The 17,431-nt window shown below is 42.9% G+C and overlaps 1 protein-coding gene across 1 annotated transcript in view; it reads right to left on the reverse strand.

Annotated features, from left to right (window-relative positions):
• Window positions 1–1,103, reverse strand: part of RAB8B (RAB8B, member RAS oncogene family) — a 59,860-nt gene extending 58,757 nt beyond the window's left edge. Inside the window, exon 1 of the mRNA XM_082737293.1 lies at window positions 847–1,103. Coding sequence (XP_082593419.1) covers window positions 847–970 — 124 coding nt within the window. The 5' untranslated portion in view covers window positions 971–1,103. The remainder of the gene's footprint in view (window positions 1–846) is intronic.
• Window positions 1,104–17,431: the final 16,328 nt, after the last annotated feature.

The raw sequence follows: 17,431 nt of genomic DNA on the forward strand, positions 1-17,431 counted from the left end.
TCCTGCACTTGAGCCAAAGGAAAGGGAGAGAGAAAATGGTAACCAGGGTTCCCAGGTACTGGAGAAAGTCCCGTGCCCCACGTTTTCCACTTCCTCTCCCTTTCCCATTTTCTCTGTCTTCTCTGCTTAACCTCTGGACTGTATATTATTCTGCTTCTCCTTTTCCTTTCTATCTCACACCCAGCTTTCCTTTACTTTCTCCACCACCTGTCCTCGCTCTGACCTCTGAACTCTTCTCCCCATCCTGCAATATTTGTTCTGCACCCCCTCCATGACAAGAGATCCAGACCTCTTGTGGCCAGTGCCCCTCATCCCTCACCTCCAGATAGCTCATTCCTCTGAATTCCCTTCCGATTGTTGGGTTCTCGCCTCTTGTCCCTTGTGTCCTCTGTTCTTTTACTTCACGTCCCTCCCATTCCTCCCGAAGCTTCATTTCCCCCTTCGCATTTCCTTCCTCTTTCCTGTCTTTTAATCCATTTCACACCCACTATCCCCTTCTCTATGAGATTTCGTGTCTCCCGCCCCCCACTTTGTCCCGCTAAGACCCTTCCTTGTCACTCCCCCAACCCTCTCACTTCCCCCAATCCCCCTAGTCCTTGTTGCTCTGGTACCCCTTCCCCTTTCTTTGCCCCCAAGTTCCCTCTTCACCGCCCCCCCCCCAACCTCACGTCCCCGCCCGCCCCTCTCCCTCACTCCTTCACTCTCTCCTACTGCCCTAGCCACCCTGCCGTCCCCGGGGTCCCCTCCCTGGGGCTCCCAAGCTCTCCTCCAGCCCTCTCCCCGGCCCGCTTGCACCCGCCCCCCATGTCTCTCACTCCCCGTCCCCAGCCGCGGCCCCTCCCTCACCGATGGTGGAGATGAAGGTGGTGTTGAAGGCGTCCTCGGAGAAGCGGAATAGGAGGCAAGTCTTGCCCACCCCCGAGTCGCCGATCAGCAGCAGCTTGAACAGATAATCGTACGTCTTCGCCATCTTCTCGCTCCGGCCCTCTGACCGCGGAGCGAGAGAAGCGGCGGAGAGAGGCGGGGAGGGGGCCGCGGACGAGGGGGCGTGTCCGCCTCGCCACCGCCGCTCGCCCCGCCCTGCGACCCGCCCCTTCCCTTGAAGAAGGCCTGCGCGCCCCGCCCCGTGCGGCCAATCGGCAGGGGCTTCGTCATCATCGCCCGCGTCCCGGGGTTAGATGGGACTTGTAGTTCCTTGGAGGAGCCTCGGGCGTGCCCGGCACCGGCTGTCCGAGCAACCCCAGGGGATAAAAGAAGATCCGCTGGGTGCTGGGGGAGTGGGTGATTAGACGTTTCCACCCCGGCCGGGAAGGAAGGCTCGATTTCGAACTCTGCGTGTCTTGCCGCCGGAACTCAACTTCACGGTTTCTTTGTGTGTGGGCGCCTTTCAATTCCAGACCTCTGAATCTGAGTCCCAGGACTACCGCATCTCTTCCGCCCGGACCCGGAGCAGAGATGCTTTCTTTGCTTCACGCGGCTGTGGCGCAGCCTGTGGATTATCTGCAGGGTGCGTTATCTGGCTTCGCCTGCAGTTCCTGCCCGGCACCACCTCTGTGCCCCCTTCCTCAGCCCCTCAGTTACAGATCTCGAAAAGAATGAGTGCCGTTCTAACTTGAACCCCAGTCATGTTCTCTTCACGCCATACAGACCAGAGGCAAATAGGATTGGTATTTTAGAGGATCTGTTATGCAGACCACTCCCCTCCCCCCAATAAGACGGTGGATAAAAATCTGGGATTTTTAAATATTAAAACTTGCGCTACAAGACTGTGTCCTATAAAGTGGCATGCATTATGTGAGGCAGGAACTATGACTGTGGGAATCTAAAGAACAAGATCTGGATTTTGGTTCGGCGGCTTAACTGCTCCCTCTCATAAAACTGCGACCCAGTTTTCTCATCTGTAAAATGGGTATAAAGCAAGCTACTTCCTAAGGTTGTAGAGAAAATGAAATGAGATGCTTAAAATGAAAGCACTTTGAAATCCATAGGCATTGTAGAAATGTTAGTGGTGAAGGTTACCTTCTTAAACCCTCTGGAGCCTCTCAATGGATGACAAGGCGGGGGAGGGTGCATTCTGTTATACTCACTTTACAACTTTATTTACTGGTTTAGACTATTCTTTGTTTTGTGGATATAGTGGTCAGCCCTTTTTCATTTGCTAGTGACAGAAACCCATCCAGATCAAGTTCTCTTAGAAGGGAGGAGGTTTCCTGGTTCAAATAAAGCCAAAGGGCAAGGAATGGCCACACACGTCTAGAACCAGAAGCTCTATCCAGTCATGGCTCTGTCTCTCATCTCTTCTCCCTTCTCAGTTTTAATTTTTAATATGCCAAATATCTATTGATAAGACCCACATGAACAAAAGCTCTTCAGGGTCCTCAATAATTTTTAAGAGGACAAAGGGGTCCTGAAGTCAAAATATTTGAGAACCACCAGCCTAGGCATTTACCTTAGATCTAAGTAAAAACTTTCTGAAAGGTTGGAGGAGGGTATTAAGGGAGGCAATGGGCTCAACCATTAGTGGAACAAGGAAAAAACTTGGGACAATTAGTTAAACAAGACAAGCTTTCTGAAACACATCTTGAGTGCCTTGTGACTTCATGTATGGTGCCAGTGATATTCCATTCTTGGTCTTGTTGTGTCAGAATATTCATTTGGTCTTAGTACTGGCTTTCATCTTTTATGTGGAAAGAAGAGGAAATGTGTGATTTACTCACACTTATTGATAACACAGTACCCAGAGAGTTGCTGCTAATCTAATAACTAATTCCTAAAGCCCACAGATGGGAACAAAGCTCCTAAGGATGTCAATGTCATTTTCTGTCCCCTCAAGAGAAGGGCCCCTTCCTCTGCCTCTTTGCCCCAGCCAAATCTTGGACAAGTCTGTGAATTTGGCCTCAACTGGGGCTGAACAACCATGAACAGTTCAGTTCTATACCTTCACCTTCATTCTGGAAAAGAAGGGAGAAAAAATTTTCCAAGACCAGTGAAACCTTTCTTTTATAAAATGTGTATTGGGGCACCTGGGTGGCTCAGTGTTAGGTTAATGCCTCTGCCTTCCGCTCAGGTCATGATCCCAGCATCCTGGGATCAAGCCCTGCATCAGGCTCTCTGCTCGGAAGGGAGCCTGCTTCCCCCCGCACCCCCCACCTACTTGTGATCTCTGTCTGTCAAAAAAAAAAAAAAAATTAAAATGTGTATTTATTAAAATAAATTTCAGTCCCACTATCTGCATGCAACTGTTGGCATTCGTTTTCAGAATGAGTAAGAACACACTGATGTGGTACAGAACTTCAGAAAGAAGTTAGTTAGGAATTTTAAAGTCCCTAAATTTCCTTAGGGGAATTTTGTTAATTGATGGGAATTTAAAGGAAAAAACCCAACTCTGTCTTATTTTCACTTCCCTGGTTTTTCTTTGCTACCAAGTGTATATAACTTTGGGACTTTCTAGGCGGTAAGTCTGTGCATCATAGTTTAAGAATTTTGATATATGGACACTATTTCAAGAAGAATCCAAATTTTTCCCTTTATAGATTATTTTTATATTTAAATATTGTGTGAATATTGTATAAAAATATTGTATAAATATTTTTATAGTTATACAGCAATGTTCTTAGAATACAGATTTGGTGGTAGTAACAATACTACTAAGTCAAGGTACTTTGCTCAAAGGATTGGACAATAAATATATCTGTAGAGCTGAGGGTATCACATGGAACAGGTTGCTGGTTGCCACCTTCTTTTCTTTCTCCAAATGGCATTGGAGGACCCTCTTTCTAAAAATCCGTGCTACTGTGCTCTGAGGAAACCACATCAATGTTTTTTGCCAGTTGCCCAAACCTATCTTTGAAATGCTACATCACTACCGAGCACTAGGAAGACTAACACATTGAATCTGATTGCGTAAATGATTATTGAAGCCTTTGATAAGGTTAACGTGGGTATAGCAGCTTGACTTACAGAAATCTGGATGTCCAAGGAGCTCACCCTCTGTGATTTTTGTCAGGTCAGCACGCTTTCTTCCTGCTTTTGGAAAGCTCCTCCTTTCCCTCTGATGGCTGTGAATCATGGTACTTCACTCCTCCAGCCAAAGAGATGGACATAAGACCAGGCTGGCTCAATCTGAGTTCTTCCCTGTGAATCTTCTAATGAGGTGGGGTAAAGATGCTGAAAGGAGGTCTGAATGGTAGGAGGTCTGTGTGAGTTTCAGACTGGTTTTGATCAGAGATTTAGTTCATTTTCCTGTTTTTTCTTTCCCTGTCCTCCTCGGCACGTTTACTCTGTCCTTGAGCTGCCTTGCCTTTGCCCATGTTGCACAATGCCAAGGGATTATTCACTTCTTACAGTTTACTCATTTGGGGATCAAAGACACCCCCTCCCAAGAATCTATACATATTCTTGAGGGTTGGTGTGTTCGCTAGGAAAATTTTCAAATTAATTCAAGCATTCTTCAACTGTTTTAAATTGGTCTGTAAAATTTGCGTGTAAGGAAAGCTACCTTTCTTAACTGCTTACATGAAATTAAATTTGGCTGAGACCCCTACGTGTCAAGGGCTGGCAAAACTGGTATCTATCATTACTGGGGCTTTTCTCTTAACTGCACCGTATAAGAATCAGGAGCTTACATGGTCCTGAAAAATTAGGGGCAAAGCAGCTCCTGGTCATCAGCCTGCACCCGTCAGTGTTGACACTTCTGTCTAAATACTCTTGCATTCTGGTCCTCTGCCATCTGTTGAGCACAGCTGCCCCGGTGGGCTACAAAGATGTCCTTTATGGTGATTATTTTCACTGACTGATGACTCAGCCATCGAATAAAGTTCTCTGTTATCCAATACTTTGTGTACTTCTTTGTCTTCTCCCTTAAAACTTGAGCTCTTTGAGGGAAAGGACATTGCTAATATCTCACTGTGCCCCCAGCATGCCTAGCATGATGCCGTAATTGAGCAGGTACTCAATTAAGTTGTCAAATAAATGAATAAACTATCTGGATCTGACTATCATGCCAGTTTTCTAATTTTTTAACTAGCTGGGACACCTTTAGTTTATTATTCGCTGTAAGACCTAGGTATTTTTGACCTCACAAATACCTTTCTGGTTGTATGCTATCTTGTATTAATGTTATTCATTCTGTAAGTATACTATACATTGTTGTGTTTAAGAGGTCAGTGTGATTATATCTTACTTCTCTAGCTTGTCAAGATCATATTGAATGATAATCCCTCAAAAATACCAATTTCTCTTATCACCTGTGTGTTATCCAAAAACATGCTATTTGTTTAGTGATATTCCAGTAGGATAACTCTATAATCACCTTCATCAGAGAGAGACAAACTGTACTCCTCCCACCCACTGATCTTTTCTGAGTAATCACAGGATGAATAATGTCCACTCAAACAAATATCCATTAAGCTCACTATGAAACCAGCTCAGCAAGACCACTTGGAAAATACTAAGTGATCTATCATGTGGTTCCTGCCCTCAGTTTGCTTCCCAGTTAATTGAGAGGAGAATCCACAAGTGAAAAGTACAATGATAAATGGAAGACAAGCATTTGGTTGTATACACTTCATTTATCCGGATGGGTCAAGTATTCATTCTGATTGGTTGGCTTTTAATTCAGACTGGTCAGGCATCCATTTTGATTGGTTGGGTGTCCATTTTTATTATTTGGGCATACATTCTGATTGGTCAGGCTTCCAACCTGATTGATCAAATGCTCATGCCAAATAGATTATTAAATATTATGCATACCATGACTAGACGCAAAAGTTAGATAAAAATGATATAATACCAAAAATTGCTGCCTGAAAGTACGGTATCTGCTTGATTAACACATTTCAACAAACCTAGCTTCTTAGAACAGAGTCAGTAGGTGTATAACAGAGGTGTAGGGGGGATGAGTTAATGAACATGACTGAGTGGGAGGCCATATTCTAAGGGCATAGGCCTTAGAATATGGGCGAGGACCATGGTTATGCCCAGATGAAAGTAAAACTCTTTCTTGAGTGTCAGGAGTGAATACCTAATCATCTAGAATGCAGAGGAAGCCACCCGCGTTGCCACAATTCTGAGTGGGTCCATTTCTGGGTGGGGTCCAGCTGACAGAAAGGGGAAGTCAGGCTTAGCCTGCATAGAGAATTGGGATCAATATTGTACTCAACTAGAGGGTGGGCTTTAAAGAATCCATTCAAAAACCTCTTACAGGGGCACCTGGGTGGCTCAGTGGGTTAAAGCCTCTGCCTTCGACTTGGGTCATGATCTCAGGGTCCTGGGATTGAGTCCTGCATCGGGCTCTCTGCTTGGCGGGGAGCCTGCTTCCTCCTCTCTCTGCCTTCCTCTCTGCCTACTTCTGATCTGTCTCTGTCAAGGGAATGGATAAAATCTTTAAAAAAACAAAAACAAAAACAAAAAAACCTCTTACATTATTTCTTTCTCTGATATAAAGTTTCTGACAATAAAATATTTTACAAAATTGATAAAATATTTAGTCCATTCCTTTCACTAATCTAGACATTGCTATGCAAGATTTTGTGTCAAATAAGACATATACAGGGACGCCTGGGTGGCTCAGTTGGTTGAGCAGCTGCCTTCGGCTCAGGTCATGCAGCATCCTGGGATCGAGTCCCACATCGGGCTCCTTGCTCCGCAGGGAGTCTGCTTCTCCCTCTGACTCTGCCTTCCACTCTGTCTGCCTGTGCTCGCTCTCACTCTCTCTCTCTCTGACAAATAAATAAATAAAATCTTAAAAAAAAAAATAAGACATATACACTAAATCTTGTGCATTTGGGTAGAGTTCCTTGTAAGCTTGAGTAATTTAAAAAAGCATTTTAGGACCAACTTTAAAATGGACTCTGATTCGATGGCAAAATGAAGATACACTGAAACTCACAATCAGTATCATGACAGATCCGAGATGCTTATGGCAATAAATAATAGAACACTGCATGGCTTAAATAATGGAAATAGTTACTGAATCACATACTGAAATAATTAGATATAAAACTAATGACAGGTGAGTCATCCAGCAGCTCAAATGACGTGTCTGGGACCTGGGTTTTTTCTCTCTCATCTTCCTAGCAATGCTTCCTCAAAGTAACACATATTTCAACAGGCCAGCCCAATGTGGTTGCAAGATGTCGTCTTGAAACTCCCCAAACTCCTTGCTTCCACATTCAACAAAGCAGAATGTAGAGAATCCTCATCCTCAAAAGTTTTTTAAAAATCCCCTAAAATCAAGTTCCCTGGGACCTGACTGCTCTGCCAGGGAACAATCCTAGCGTCCAAGAGACTGGCCTAGACAAACCGGGGGGTGGGGCTGAGCAGAGGGTCAAGCTCAACGTAAGTCATGGGCTCCGTGAGAAACAGAGGAAACAGGAGACAAGACTACAGAAGCAACAAATGAATACTACCAACTGTTTCAGTGTCAAATGCACATTGATATGTGCACTGAGTACTGTTAAGTGATTGGTTATGATGGGATTTCTAGAGAAGTAATGGAGCTGAAATCCAGAAAAATTCTGACTTGTTCTCTTAAACAGGACAATTGATTTTGAGCCAGAAAAAAGAGGCAAGAAGCAAATAAATGTTTGCCTAAAGAGGGGATAGGTGATCCAAATCTAGATTAACATAGGCACTTAGCCACCTGGCCCCTCTCTACTCTTTCTCAACTCAAAGCAAGCAGCAAAGGTTAACCATTTTGCCAGCCTTGACCTTTCTTTTTTCTTTTTTAAAAGATTATTGTATTTATTTGAGAGAGAGAGACTGGCGGGGGGGGGGGGGGGGACAGAGGGAGAGAGAGAATCTCAACCAAACTCCCTGTTGAGCAAGGAGCCTGACAGTGGCTCACTCTCACAACCCTGAGGTCATGACCTGAGCTGAAATCAAGAGTCGGGCACTCAATCTACTGAGCCACCCAGGCATCTCAGGCTCGAACTTTCTAAGTTCTGGGGTTTTGTAATGGAAAGAGGATTGAACTAAGCACCAGGTGACTTGAGTTCTGTTCCCAGCTCTGCCACTGACTAGCTCTGCTCTGTGACCTTAAACAAGGACAACAACCTTTCTATGCCTCAATTTCCTCATCTGTAAAGTGAGGGGGGGATGGGTTAGATAATCCCTTTCTGTCTGTGGAATACTTTGGCTCTTGAATCCAAACCCCATAACAGGTGACCTTCCCAGGCTGACCAAACACCCTGGTGAATCAAGGGGATTTATCAACAGCCTCAAGGCCTAGCAGGTCTCTTGGAGGCCAGGCAGGGCGTGGTGCTGGGAAAGGAGCCCAAGATACCTAGTTCCTTGTTCCAAAGAGAATTTAGTTCGCCCTATGACTCAGTTACCGGTACTTCTCTCTTTCCAAGGAGTACAACGTTTCAGTCCTCTCTGTGATAGCAACAACAATTTATGACAGTGCCAATCTAAAAGTTTAGGAGAAAAATGAGACTCTGCTTTGTATTTTCAGCCATATCCAGTCATATTCCTGCCTCCAATTCCTACCAATATGGATAATCATTTCCTGAACAACCTTACACATAGACTTCCTTTTTTTCCCCTAATTTAACAGCAGCAAGTCTTCTTAAACGAAGTTAATTAGGGAACATGTCGAACGCTCCAGAACCTATGACAGAACACCCGATCTCTCCTGGAATTCCTTGCTATCACTGTTCAGACAGAACTGAAGCAGTTAATATTAAATCAAGCAGAAGTCTTTGATTACTCATTTTTAAGATTTACAATTATCAGTGATGGTTGCAATACAACAGAATGCTTTAGAAATAAGGATGAATAGGTGATTCTTTGGGGCCAGGATGAATATTCAGATTAAGAAAAACTGCTAATGAAATCCTAATCACATAGTAATTTCCCACGTATTACTCTCTGAAACTCAAGTAGCTATATGGCCTAATTAGGCCTGTTTGGGAGATTATCACAACATCTTATTTCTGCAATGAATGGCATCATTCAGCGTTTAATATTCATTGAGGCTTTTATGAAACAGAGAGGTTTCCATATGTCTCTAGAGCAAAACATTTGTGTTTGCCATCTGCTACTCAAGAGTAGTTTTGTAGAAAAAGAATGCAAATTGCTTGGTTCTTTAATTGCTTTGGGGTTAGGCTACACTATAGTTGGGACTGTGGAACACCCAATTCACCGCTAGGAGCCTACAGTTGTTTACTTAGCTACCAACTTACAGAATTCTTTACGACCAAACAGCAGGAAAAGAAAGCAAAGCCTGAAACTATCTTTGTCCTTTAAACTCAAGGCAAAGTCCATTACGAAGTGATTGTAACACTATTTTTAAGTAAGCATTAAGGAGACACTATCTAGAACACTGGACTTTGAGGCTGGTATAGCAAATATCAGTTCTCTTTTCTTAATCCTGAAACCAAAGGAATAAATGACTCAATACTTGTTAAAAAAAAAAAAAATCAAAGGATTACCTTGAACTCAGTATCAGAATAGAAAAAAAAAAAAAAAAGGAATTTACTCTTAGTTACCCAGGAGATAATTACTTGGGCTTTGGACTCTGTGCTGTTTGTTTCACTTTTCCCCCTTCTCATTAGTTTCTTGAATTGTGGATAATTCTCTGCTCAGTAACATCTCCCTAGCCTATGGAGATGCACCATTAGTTTTGTTTAATCAAGAATAACCTCAACCAAGAATTTAACCCAAAGTGGAAACCCTGGAGCTTAGTGAAAATCTGTAGATCTCAATTACTGATGCTCTTTGGAGCCCTCCTCACAATAGAATTTCATTCACTGGAGTTATTGGCATATGGAATGTAAGAAATTGACAAATGAAAGGGACCTAATTTGGCCACTGACTGACTATTTCTAAAACTATTTTCTGTTTTAAGATTCTATAAAACCAATGAATATATGAGATCATTTGTTGTTTCCAGAGTTTGTGCCTCGGAGTACCCAGTGTTCATCAGCTGGTGAAGTCAGAAGGATGGGTTTCATGGCCAAATGCTTTCAAGAGATGCTGCTCTCACAGTGTTTTGATGATATGGTTTCTTTGAGTCCTTAATATGCTGATGTGCTCTGTGACTGACTCTTCAAACTGGCTGCAAAGCGCGGCCTTCCTCACACTTGTGCTCTGAGGCACTTTTTGATGGAACACCTTCTGGGACCTGTGTTTAGCAAAATATATGTTGGTTTAGATTGCATCTAAACCCTTAGTACCAGATATGAAGAGTGAATAACGTAAATTCCTACTGTCATGATGAAAATAAGCTTGTTTACAGGAAGCTGACAAACTGAACTAGTTTCTCCTGAATCCCAGGGCAGGGCTCCCTCCTGTCATTTCTCAGGACTGCACCCACCCACTGAGAGACTGGCCAGGGGGCAGGGCTGATGGGATGGCTCCTTTCTCCCACCCTGGGACAGCTGCCTTGCCCCCAAGTCCTGGGGGACAGACATGGTTCTGAATGGAAATGAAAATCGCCTTATGTCCAGAAGGAAATTTACCCAGTATTCAAAAAATGCAAAAAACTAGATTCTTAAATGAACATTCTGGAGGCTGAGTTTTTCAGGAAAAAAAAAAAGGCTACTGTCAAGTAATTCAGCTAACATTTGCTTTTTTTCTTTTGTATTATTCTGTATTTTGAGTGAGTTATGGGACATGTTAGAGGGTCACATAACAGCCAGGCTAATTTTCTACAGTGACATCTAAAGTTCTGTAAAATAATCTGTATAATAAAATGCTCTTAAAGATAAATTATTTAAATTTCTTGAGGGTATAAATTATATTCATATTGTGTCCCTAATGACTAACACAGGGTTTGGCATATACTAGGTGCATAGCGATAAATATGTTTGCATTTATTAGTAAATTATAATCTGATGATTAGACTTTAATAAAATAACAGCTACAATACATTAATGGTACTAATGACATCCTACCTTTACAAAAATCTCAAAGATAAATTCCTTGACCTGGTGAAGGTTTAAAAGCAGAAGCTAGTTAACACTCTTTATTTGTAATCTTCTATGTAATGTGGCTTTTCTTTCAGGGAATAATAAGTGGGATCACTTCTGTTTTACTTTTAAATACATGCACATAGACTTAGAAATGGAATAAATCAGTAGACACCAAGTCCTATCTTCCAGCTATTGTCGAATTCCCCTGTCAGCTACTTGGCCTGTATTAAATATTGCCAGAGATAACACATGTAATAATAAGCCTGAACCCTGGAAGGCCTGAGTCATCAGAGAAGGATTAAGTCAGTGTTGGCAAATTATAATTTGTGTTCTATATTTTCATTCATTTAATAAAAATCTTTTTTTTAGCACCTACAATACATAAAGCGATCCATAGGTACTATAAGGGGAACAAAGATGAAATTGGTAAAGACCATCCCTCAAGAAGCCTGCATGAGAGATGGGGCACATGTGAACATAATTACAATGCTGGGTAAAATTATGATAAGCCAGTAATGCACTGTTGTGTTAATTTGCAGTTGTTTCCTAATTAGTTTATTTTTCTTTCAAAACTGGTAGTCTATAGTTCAGCAGATTTCCCAGTGTATTAGAATGCCCCATTCCCAGATTATTCTAGATAAAGAGCATCCTGGACATCAAGCTTTATGGTCATCAGCATCATCTGAGAGCTATGCTTCTTATTTGAGAGACGGACAGGACCATCCCAGCAAGATCTTTTGACCGGCCTTAAGTCACTTACTTGGACATATAATTCACTTGAATGGTTGGTTAAGGGGGATCAATCACAATGCCATGGGCGTCGGAACTGGTGGGGAGGCTGAGGGCATGCCTGCAATGCCTGCAGGAAGGTGGGTACTTTCGGTGGTAATGCCATAACAGTTGGATCATCTAGTAATAGATGGGTCAAGTTGTCAAGTGACAACCAGAAATGAGGTCAACATAAGCACCATGAATTGTCCCTGGCTCACAGAGTGGCTCTGTCTGAACAAAGTGTATCTGTGGGGGAGAAGTCTGGGAGAGCCAGAGGACAATCTGTCTGTCCACACCCCAGAAGTGACCACTACCCGATGGTTTGAATTAACTCCTTATTTCTGACTGGGGCTGTGTTTTTACCTCCGTTAAAAAAATTTTAAGGAATTTATTTATGTAACCAACATCCAAACATCATTATGGAAATAGGTCTTTCACACGTTAGGAACGATGATGTCAGAGAAGGCTGAACTAAAGCCTTTATCTGAGCCAAGAATCCAGAATCCAATGCTCTTACCATTGAAATACACAACAACAACAACAAACTATCATCAAAGTATACATCGTATACATTCTACTCTTTATCTCTTTTGCCTTGAGAATTGAAGACTAAAAATATTTTTTTATGAGCAGACAGTTTTCTTTTAATTAAATGTTGTAGATCGTTAAATGAAATCGAAATATGAGTTAACAAAGAAACTCATAATTTTAACTTTTCTGTATGTCAAGCCAAGACTGAGATCATGACTCTGATTCTGAGGGAAATCAGGCAGATGGAGGGATTGGTTTGGTCCCATAGCTCTTTGCAATCTTGGCTGACCCAAGAGCAGGGCAGCACACACCCAGGGCCCGGGAAGTCACTGCTCTTCTTCTTTCTACTTGGTCATTTTGGGGAGGCAACAAAAAAGTCACCCAAGCCAGGATTACCACCTAGAGCTTTGGTATCTGGGTTCTCAAGGGAGCACAACCTCTCCAGTAAAATATTTGATTATGGAGTTTATTCATTTGATTTCTGGCCCTATACCTACTGGAGACTATGCCTACTGCCCAGAATAAATTATTTGTGGGAGGAGAGCAAGCAAAACACTTGAAGTAGTTCATGCCCGTGTGTTTTATAGTTGAGGTAGCAATTTCTTATGGTATCCAGATTTGTGCAGACTCCAATATTAACTCACACTTTTGGTTTCTTTATTATTTAGCCAGATATTACTTGCTCTTATGTCTAAGCAAGACGGGCCCCTCCCCTGGGGCCAGTTCTTTAAAGAGCTCTACTCTTGCCCTCTTCTGGTCACTACTCCCCACTGGGTGAAGAATCCACAGGCTAGGTGGGTGTATTCATTCAGAGCCATGCTCACTTTCTAGAACCTACTCTAGGTACCTAGACCTCAGAATTCCCTGCCAAAAACCCTGCTTCCAGGAATGGTAGGGGCCTCTTTTCCTCACTGTGCCATTGGTGTGGCCCCATAGGCATAAGCAATGGTCAAAAGGGGGTGCTAACATGGCCAGAGCTTGAACACATGGTCTGGCATCCTCACTGTTTGTGTATGAGGCCCTTAGTGATCATGTCCTGCCTGGAGGTGGCAAAGCAGGGCATCAGGGCAGACTGGGACTGCTCTCCCTGAATCACCACATTCTGGTAGGGAGTTCTGCAGAACCAAAATATTCTAAATTTCTTATCATTCTTTAGGCCATTATAAACATGTATCTGTCAAGGGAGGAAATTTGTTATCTTCGCTTACAATTTTTAAATATTTAGACACAAGATATGTGGGCCTGTTTTCAGTTTGTTGGTTTGTTTGTTTTTTTAGGATTTTATTTATTTATTTGACAGAGAGATAGAGAGAGAACACAAGCAGAGGGAGCAGCAGAGACAGAGGGAAAAGCAGACTCCCCACTGAGCAGAGAGCCAGATGCAGGACTCAATCCCAGGACCCTGAGATCATGACCAGAATTGAAGGCAGACCTTAGCTGACTGAGCCACCCAGGCACCCCATTTTCACTCTTTTCTTTGTGTTTGTTATTTCTTGTTATTGTTTGTTTTCACTTTTTTTTTCACCTCAACCCCCACAAATAATGGGACTAGGCCTGCTCTCGGAATAGGTTTGATTCTGAGTTTGTTTAAAATCATAATACAAAGGATCGGTAACAGAGGGTTCAAACATGGGTGGTGTGTGGGCTGCTTCGTCAGCAGGTCAGATGTAGCATTACTCAAAAGCAATGTTCCAACTATGTCCCCGTGTCCTGGCCCAGCTCCCTGGCCTGATGGGAGAAATTGTGCGTGTGCATGTGTGTGCATGTTCTCACATATCTAACATCCAGTGGGACCAGAAGAATATGACTTGGCTGTCTTCAAATAATTCAAGCCCCACACTGCTGCTCTGCTCTAGATTGCTGCCATTTCCCTGCCAAGAAGCTCTTCCCAGTTGACTTCCTTAAGCTGCTTGGAATTAAGAGCTGGGCACCGTGAAGGCCTCTTTCCAGGCAAAAAGGAATGAACTAGAAAAAAGAATTGGGCCAAGCTTCCTTGATTGAACCACTTCACTTCAGCAAATCCCTAAGCCTTTCTGTCTCTTTTGTCAGGAGTAAAAAAAGCAGACTAACTCAGTCCTACCTCAGAGGGCCATGAGTGGCAGGTTTAATTAATGATGATTGTGACGGGCTTTGTAATGTAAAGTCGTACATAAATGAAAAGGAGCACTATAGCTATTTTTTCCAAAGTCTGGAGTGCATCCTGCTTTACACTGCCATGGTGAAGCTACACACTTCAGGGGGGACAGAGAGGCGCAGCTGGGCTTGAATTACCTGAAAAGAAAGCAGGGTTGGCAATGGGAGTGGAGCACAGGGCAAAGAATCAGTGCACATCTCAGATTCCTGGATAGCAGGCAGCACCAAGACCCACTGGGCCCAGCTGGTGGCAGGTGATAGACCAGTTTCTGCAATCAAAGTCCCGAAATAGGTGTATCCATTTATTTCTGGGACCATTCTAGAAAGATTCTTGAGATCTAAAGGGTCACATTGAATAAAGAGCTCTTTCCAAAGATCTCCCCTCCCCCTCTTCCTCTTCTCCCTGCCTTGGTTTGCTGGCTGACAGCTCACATTAGAGGTGTTTACTGAAAATATGCAACAAGGATCAAGCCATCGAGGACGCATTTCTTCCTTTAAAGTTATGGTCTTATTTATAAGGGTGACATTCCATGGTTTCCTTACGACATAACTGCATGATTTACCAGAAGTCACCCTAGTCTTGCTAAGCAGCACACTTCAGAATTGTTACTTTGGTTAAATGGTTAATTGTTACTTTGGTTAAATTTGGTTACTTTGGTTAACATGGGATTCTGTCTTTCTTCTACAATTCATCTAACAATATTCATGTGCAACGAATCATAACTTTTAAAAAGATTTTATTTATTTGAGAGAGAGAGAGAGTGAGAGTGAGCATGAGAGGGAGTGGGTCAGAGGGAGAAGCAGACTTCCTGCTGAGCAGGGAACCCGATGCAGGACTCAATCCTGGGACTCTGGGATCATGACCAGAGTTGAAGGCAGTCGCTTAACAAATTGAGCCACTGAGGTACCCTAAATCACTACTTTTATACAGTAAATAAACATGATTGCCCCTTCCCTTAATCTCCTCTAGACTTCATGTTTCTAGGATGGTGTATCATACATTGAAATTATGTTTATACAGCCCTTTCCTTATTATTAGATGACCTTAAACTCCTTGAAAATCCCAAGAGGGTCTTAGTCATCTTTACATCCTTTCTGACATCAGTGCCTTCTTTATAGGATACACAAAAATTCACTTAATCAAATACAGTGAAAAATGAAAAGACCTAAGGAGTAATGAAAATGATGGAAAACTAGGGGGCTCCTTCCTTCCTTCCTCTTTCTTTCTTAGGGTGCTTCATTTTCAAATAATTTTTTTTAAAGTAGGCACCGTGCCAAAATGGAGCCCAGTGCGAGGCTTGAACTCATGACCCTGAGATCAAGACCTGAGCTGAGATTAAGAGTCAGATGCTTAATGGACTGAGCCAGCCAAGCACCCCTCAAATAACTTTTTTTAGAAAGAAAGATGGGGGGAGAGGGGTAAAGGGAAAGGGAGATGGAGACTCGGGGCTCAATCCCATGACCCCTTAGACTATGACCCAAGCCAAAACCAAGAGCTGGATGCTTAAGTGACTGAGCCACTCAGGTGCCCTACCCTCAAATAATTTTTTTTAAAAAGATTTCTTATCTGAATTTCTAAGTATATTATATTGGTTAAGATCAAAATTCTTGAGCTTCAGCCAAACCTAGGTTTACATCTTAGTTCTGCAAGTTAGCATTCATGAGGTCTTGGGAATGGTACTTAACAAGCTCTGTGCCTTAGTTTCCTTATCTATGAAATGGGAATACCACTACTATTTATCTCCTACAGATGATGTAAAGATTATCTGAGGTAAATCCATGTAAAGTGCTTAGCACAGTACCTGACAAGAAATAAGTGTTCAGATAATATCACTGTCATCACCACTGGAGATTATAGGGTCAGAAGTCTTGGTTGCTTGCAGAGCCTTCAAGGATAGCCGTCAGATTTAACTGCTTACCCAAGAGTTCCTCTCAATGCCGGCTTAGAAATATGAAGCAGGAACCTGCTTAGGTTAGAAACTCCAAATCTTCTGCTCCTAGCCCCTGCTTGCAGATTTTATTCTTTAGAGACTTGAAGTATGGGTAAGATAGTTCTCATTCAGACATAACATGAGGACTGTTTTAAAAGGCACTTGGCTGGGGGTGCCTGGGTGGCTCAGTGGGTTAAAGCCTCTGCCTTCGGCTTGGGTCATGATCTCAGGGTCCTGGGATCGAGCCCCACATCGGGCTCTCCACTCCGTGGGTAGCCTGCTTCCTCCTTTCTCTCTGCCTGCCTCTCTGCCTACTTGTGATCTCTGTCAAATAAATAAGTAAAATCTTTAAAAAAAAAAAAAAAGGCACTTGGCTGGTTGTAAAAATACATTGCCAGGCAGTGTGGATCCTTATAAGTGGGCTCATTTCCAATGTACTTGGGATGTCTTTAAAATGGTATCCCATTGGGGGTGTCTGAGTGGCTCATTTGGTTAACCTGAGGGTGGAACCTGCTTAAGGTTCTCTCTTCCCCTCTCCCTCTGCCCCTTCACTGCCATCTCTCTCTCTAAAAAAAGGTGTGTGTGTGTGTGTGTGTGTGTGTGTGTGTGTGTGCCTGGGTGGCTCAGTTGGTTGGGCATCGGACTCTTGATTTTGGCTCAGGTCATGATCTCGGGTCGTGGGATCAAGCCCTGCATCAGGTTCCATGCTCAGCCTGGAATCTGCTGGTCTCTTTCCTTTGTTCTTCCCATGTTTTTGTTCTCTATCTCTAAAATAATTATATTTTTAAAAATAGTGTCTCTCGGGGCACCTGGGTGGCTCAGTTGGTTGAGCATCTGACTTTGGCTCGGGTCATGATCTCAGCGTCCTGGGATCAAGCCCCACATCAGGTTCTCTGCTTGGTGGGGAGACTGCATCTCCCTCTTATTCTCCCTCTGTGCTCTCCCTTTCTCTCTCTCTCTCAAATAAAGAAATAAAATCTTTAAAAAAAATGGTATCTCTCCTCGAACGTGGTCTCTAGATTTGATTATTCTACATGAAAAAAATGTTACTGCATATGTATTCATTGCTGAATACAAACTTCAATACTGAAGTTTGTGGAGAAAGTGTTTTTAGTCAACAGATCTCATCTAGCAAATAACCTCTTGCTT

Source organism: Mustela nivalis (assembly GCF_964662115.1).
Source record: "Mustela nivalis genome assembly, chromosome: 6".
In the NCBI taxonomy this organism is placed as follows: domain Eukaryota; kingdom Metazoa; phylum Chordata; class Mammalia; order Carnivora; family Mustelidae; genus Mustela; species Mustela nivalis.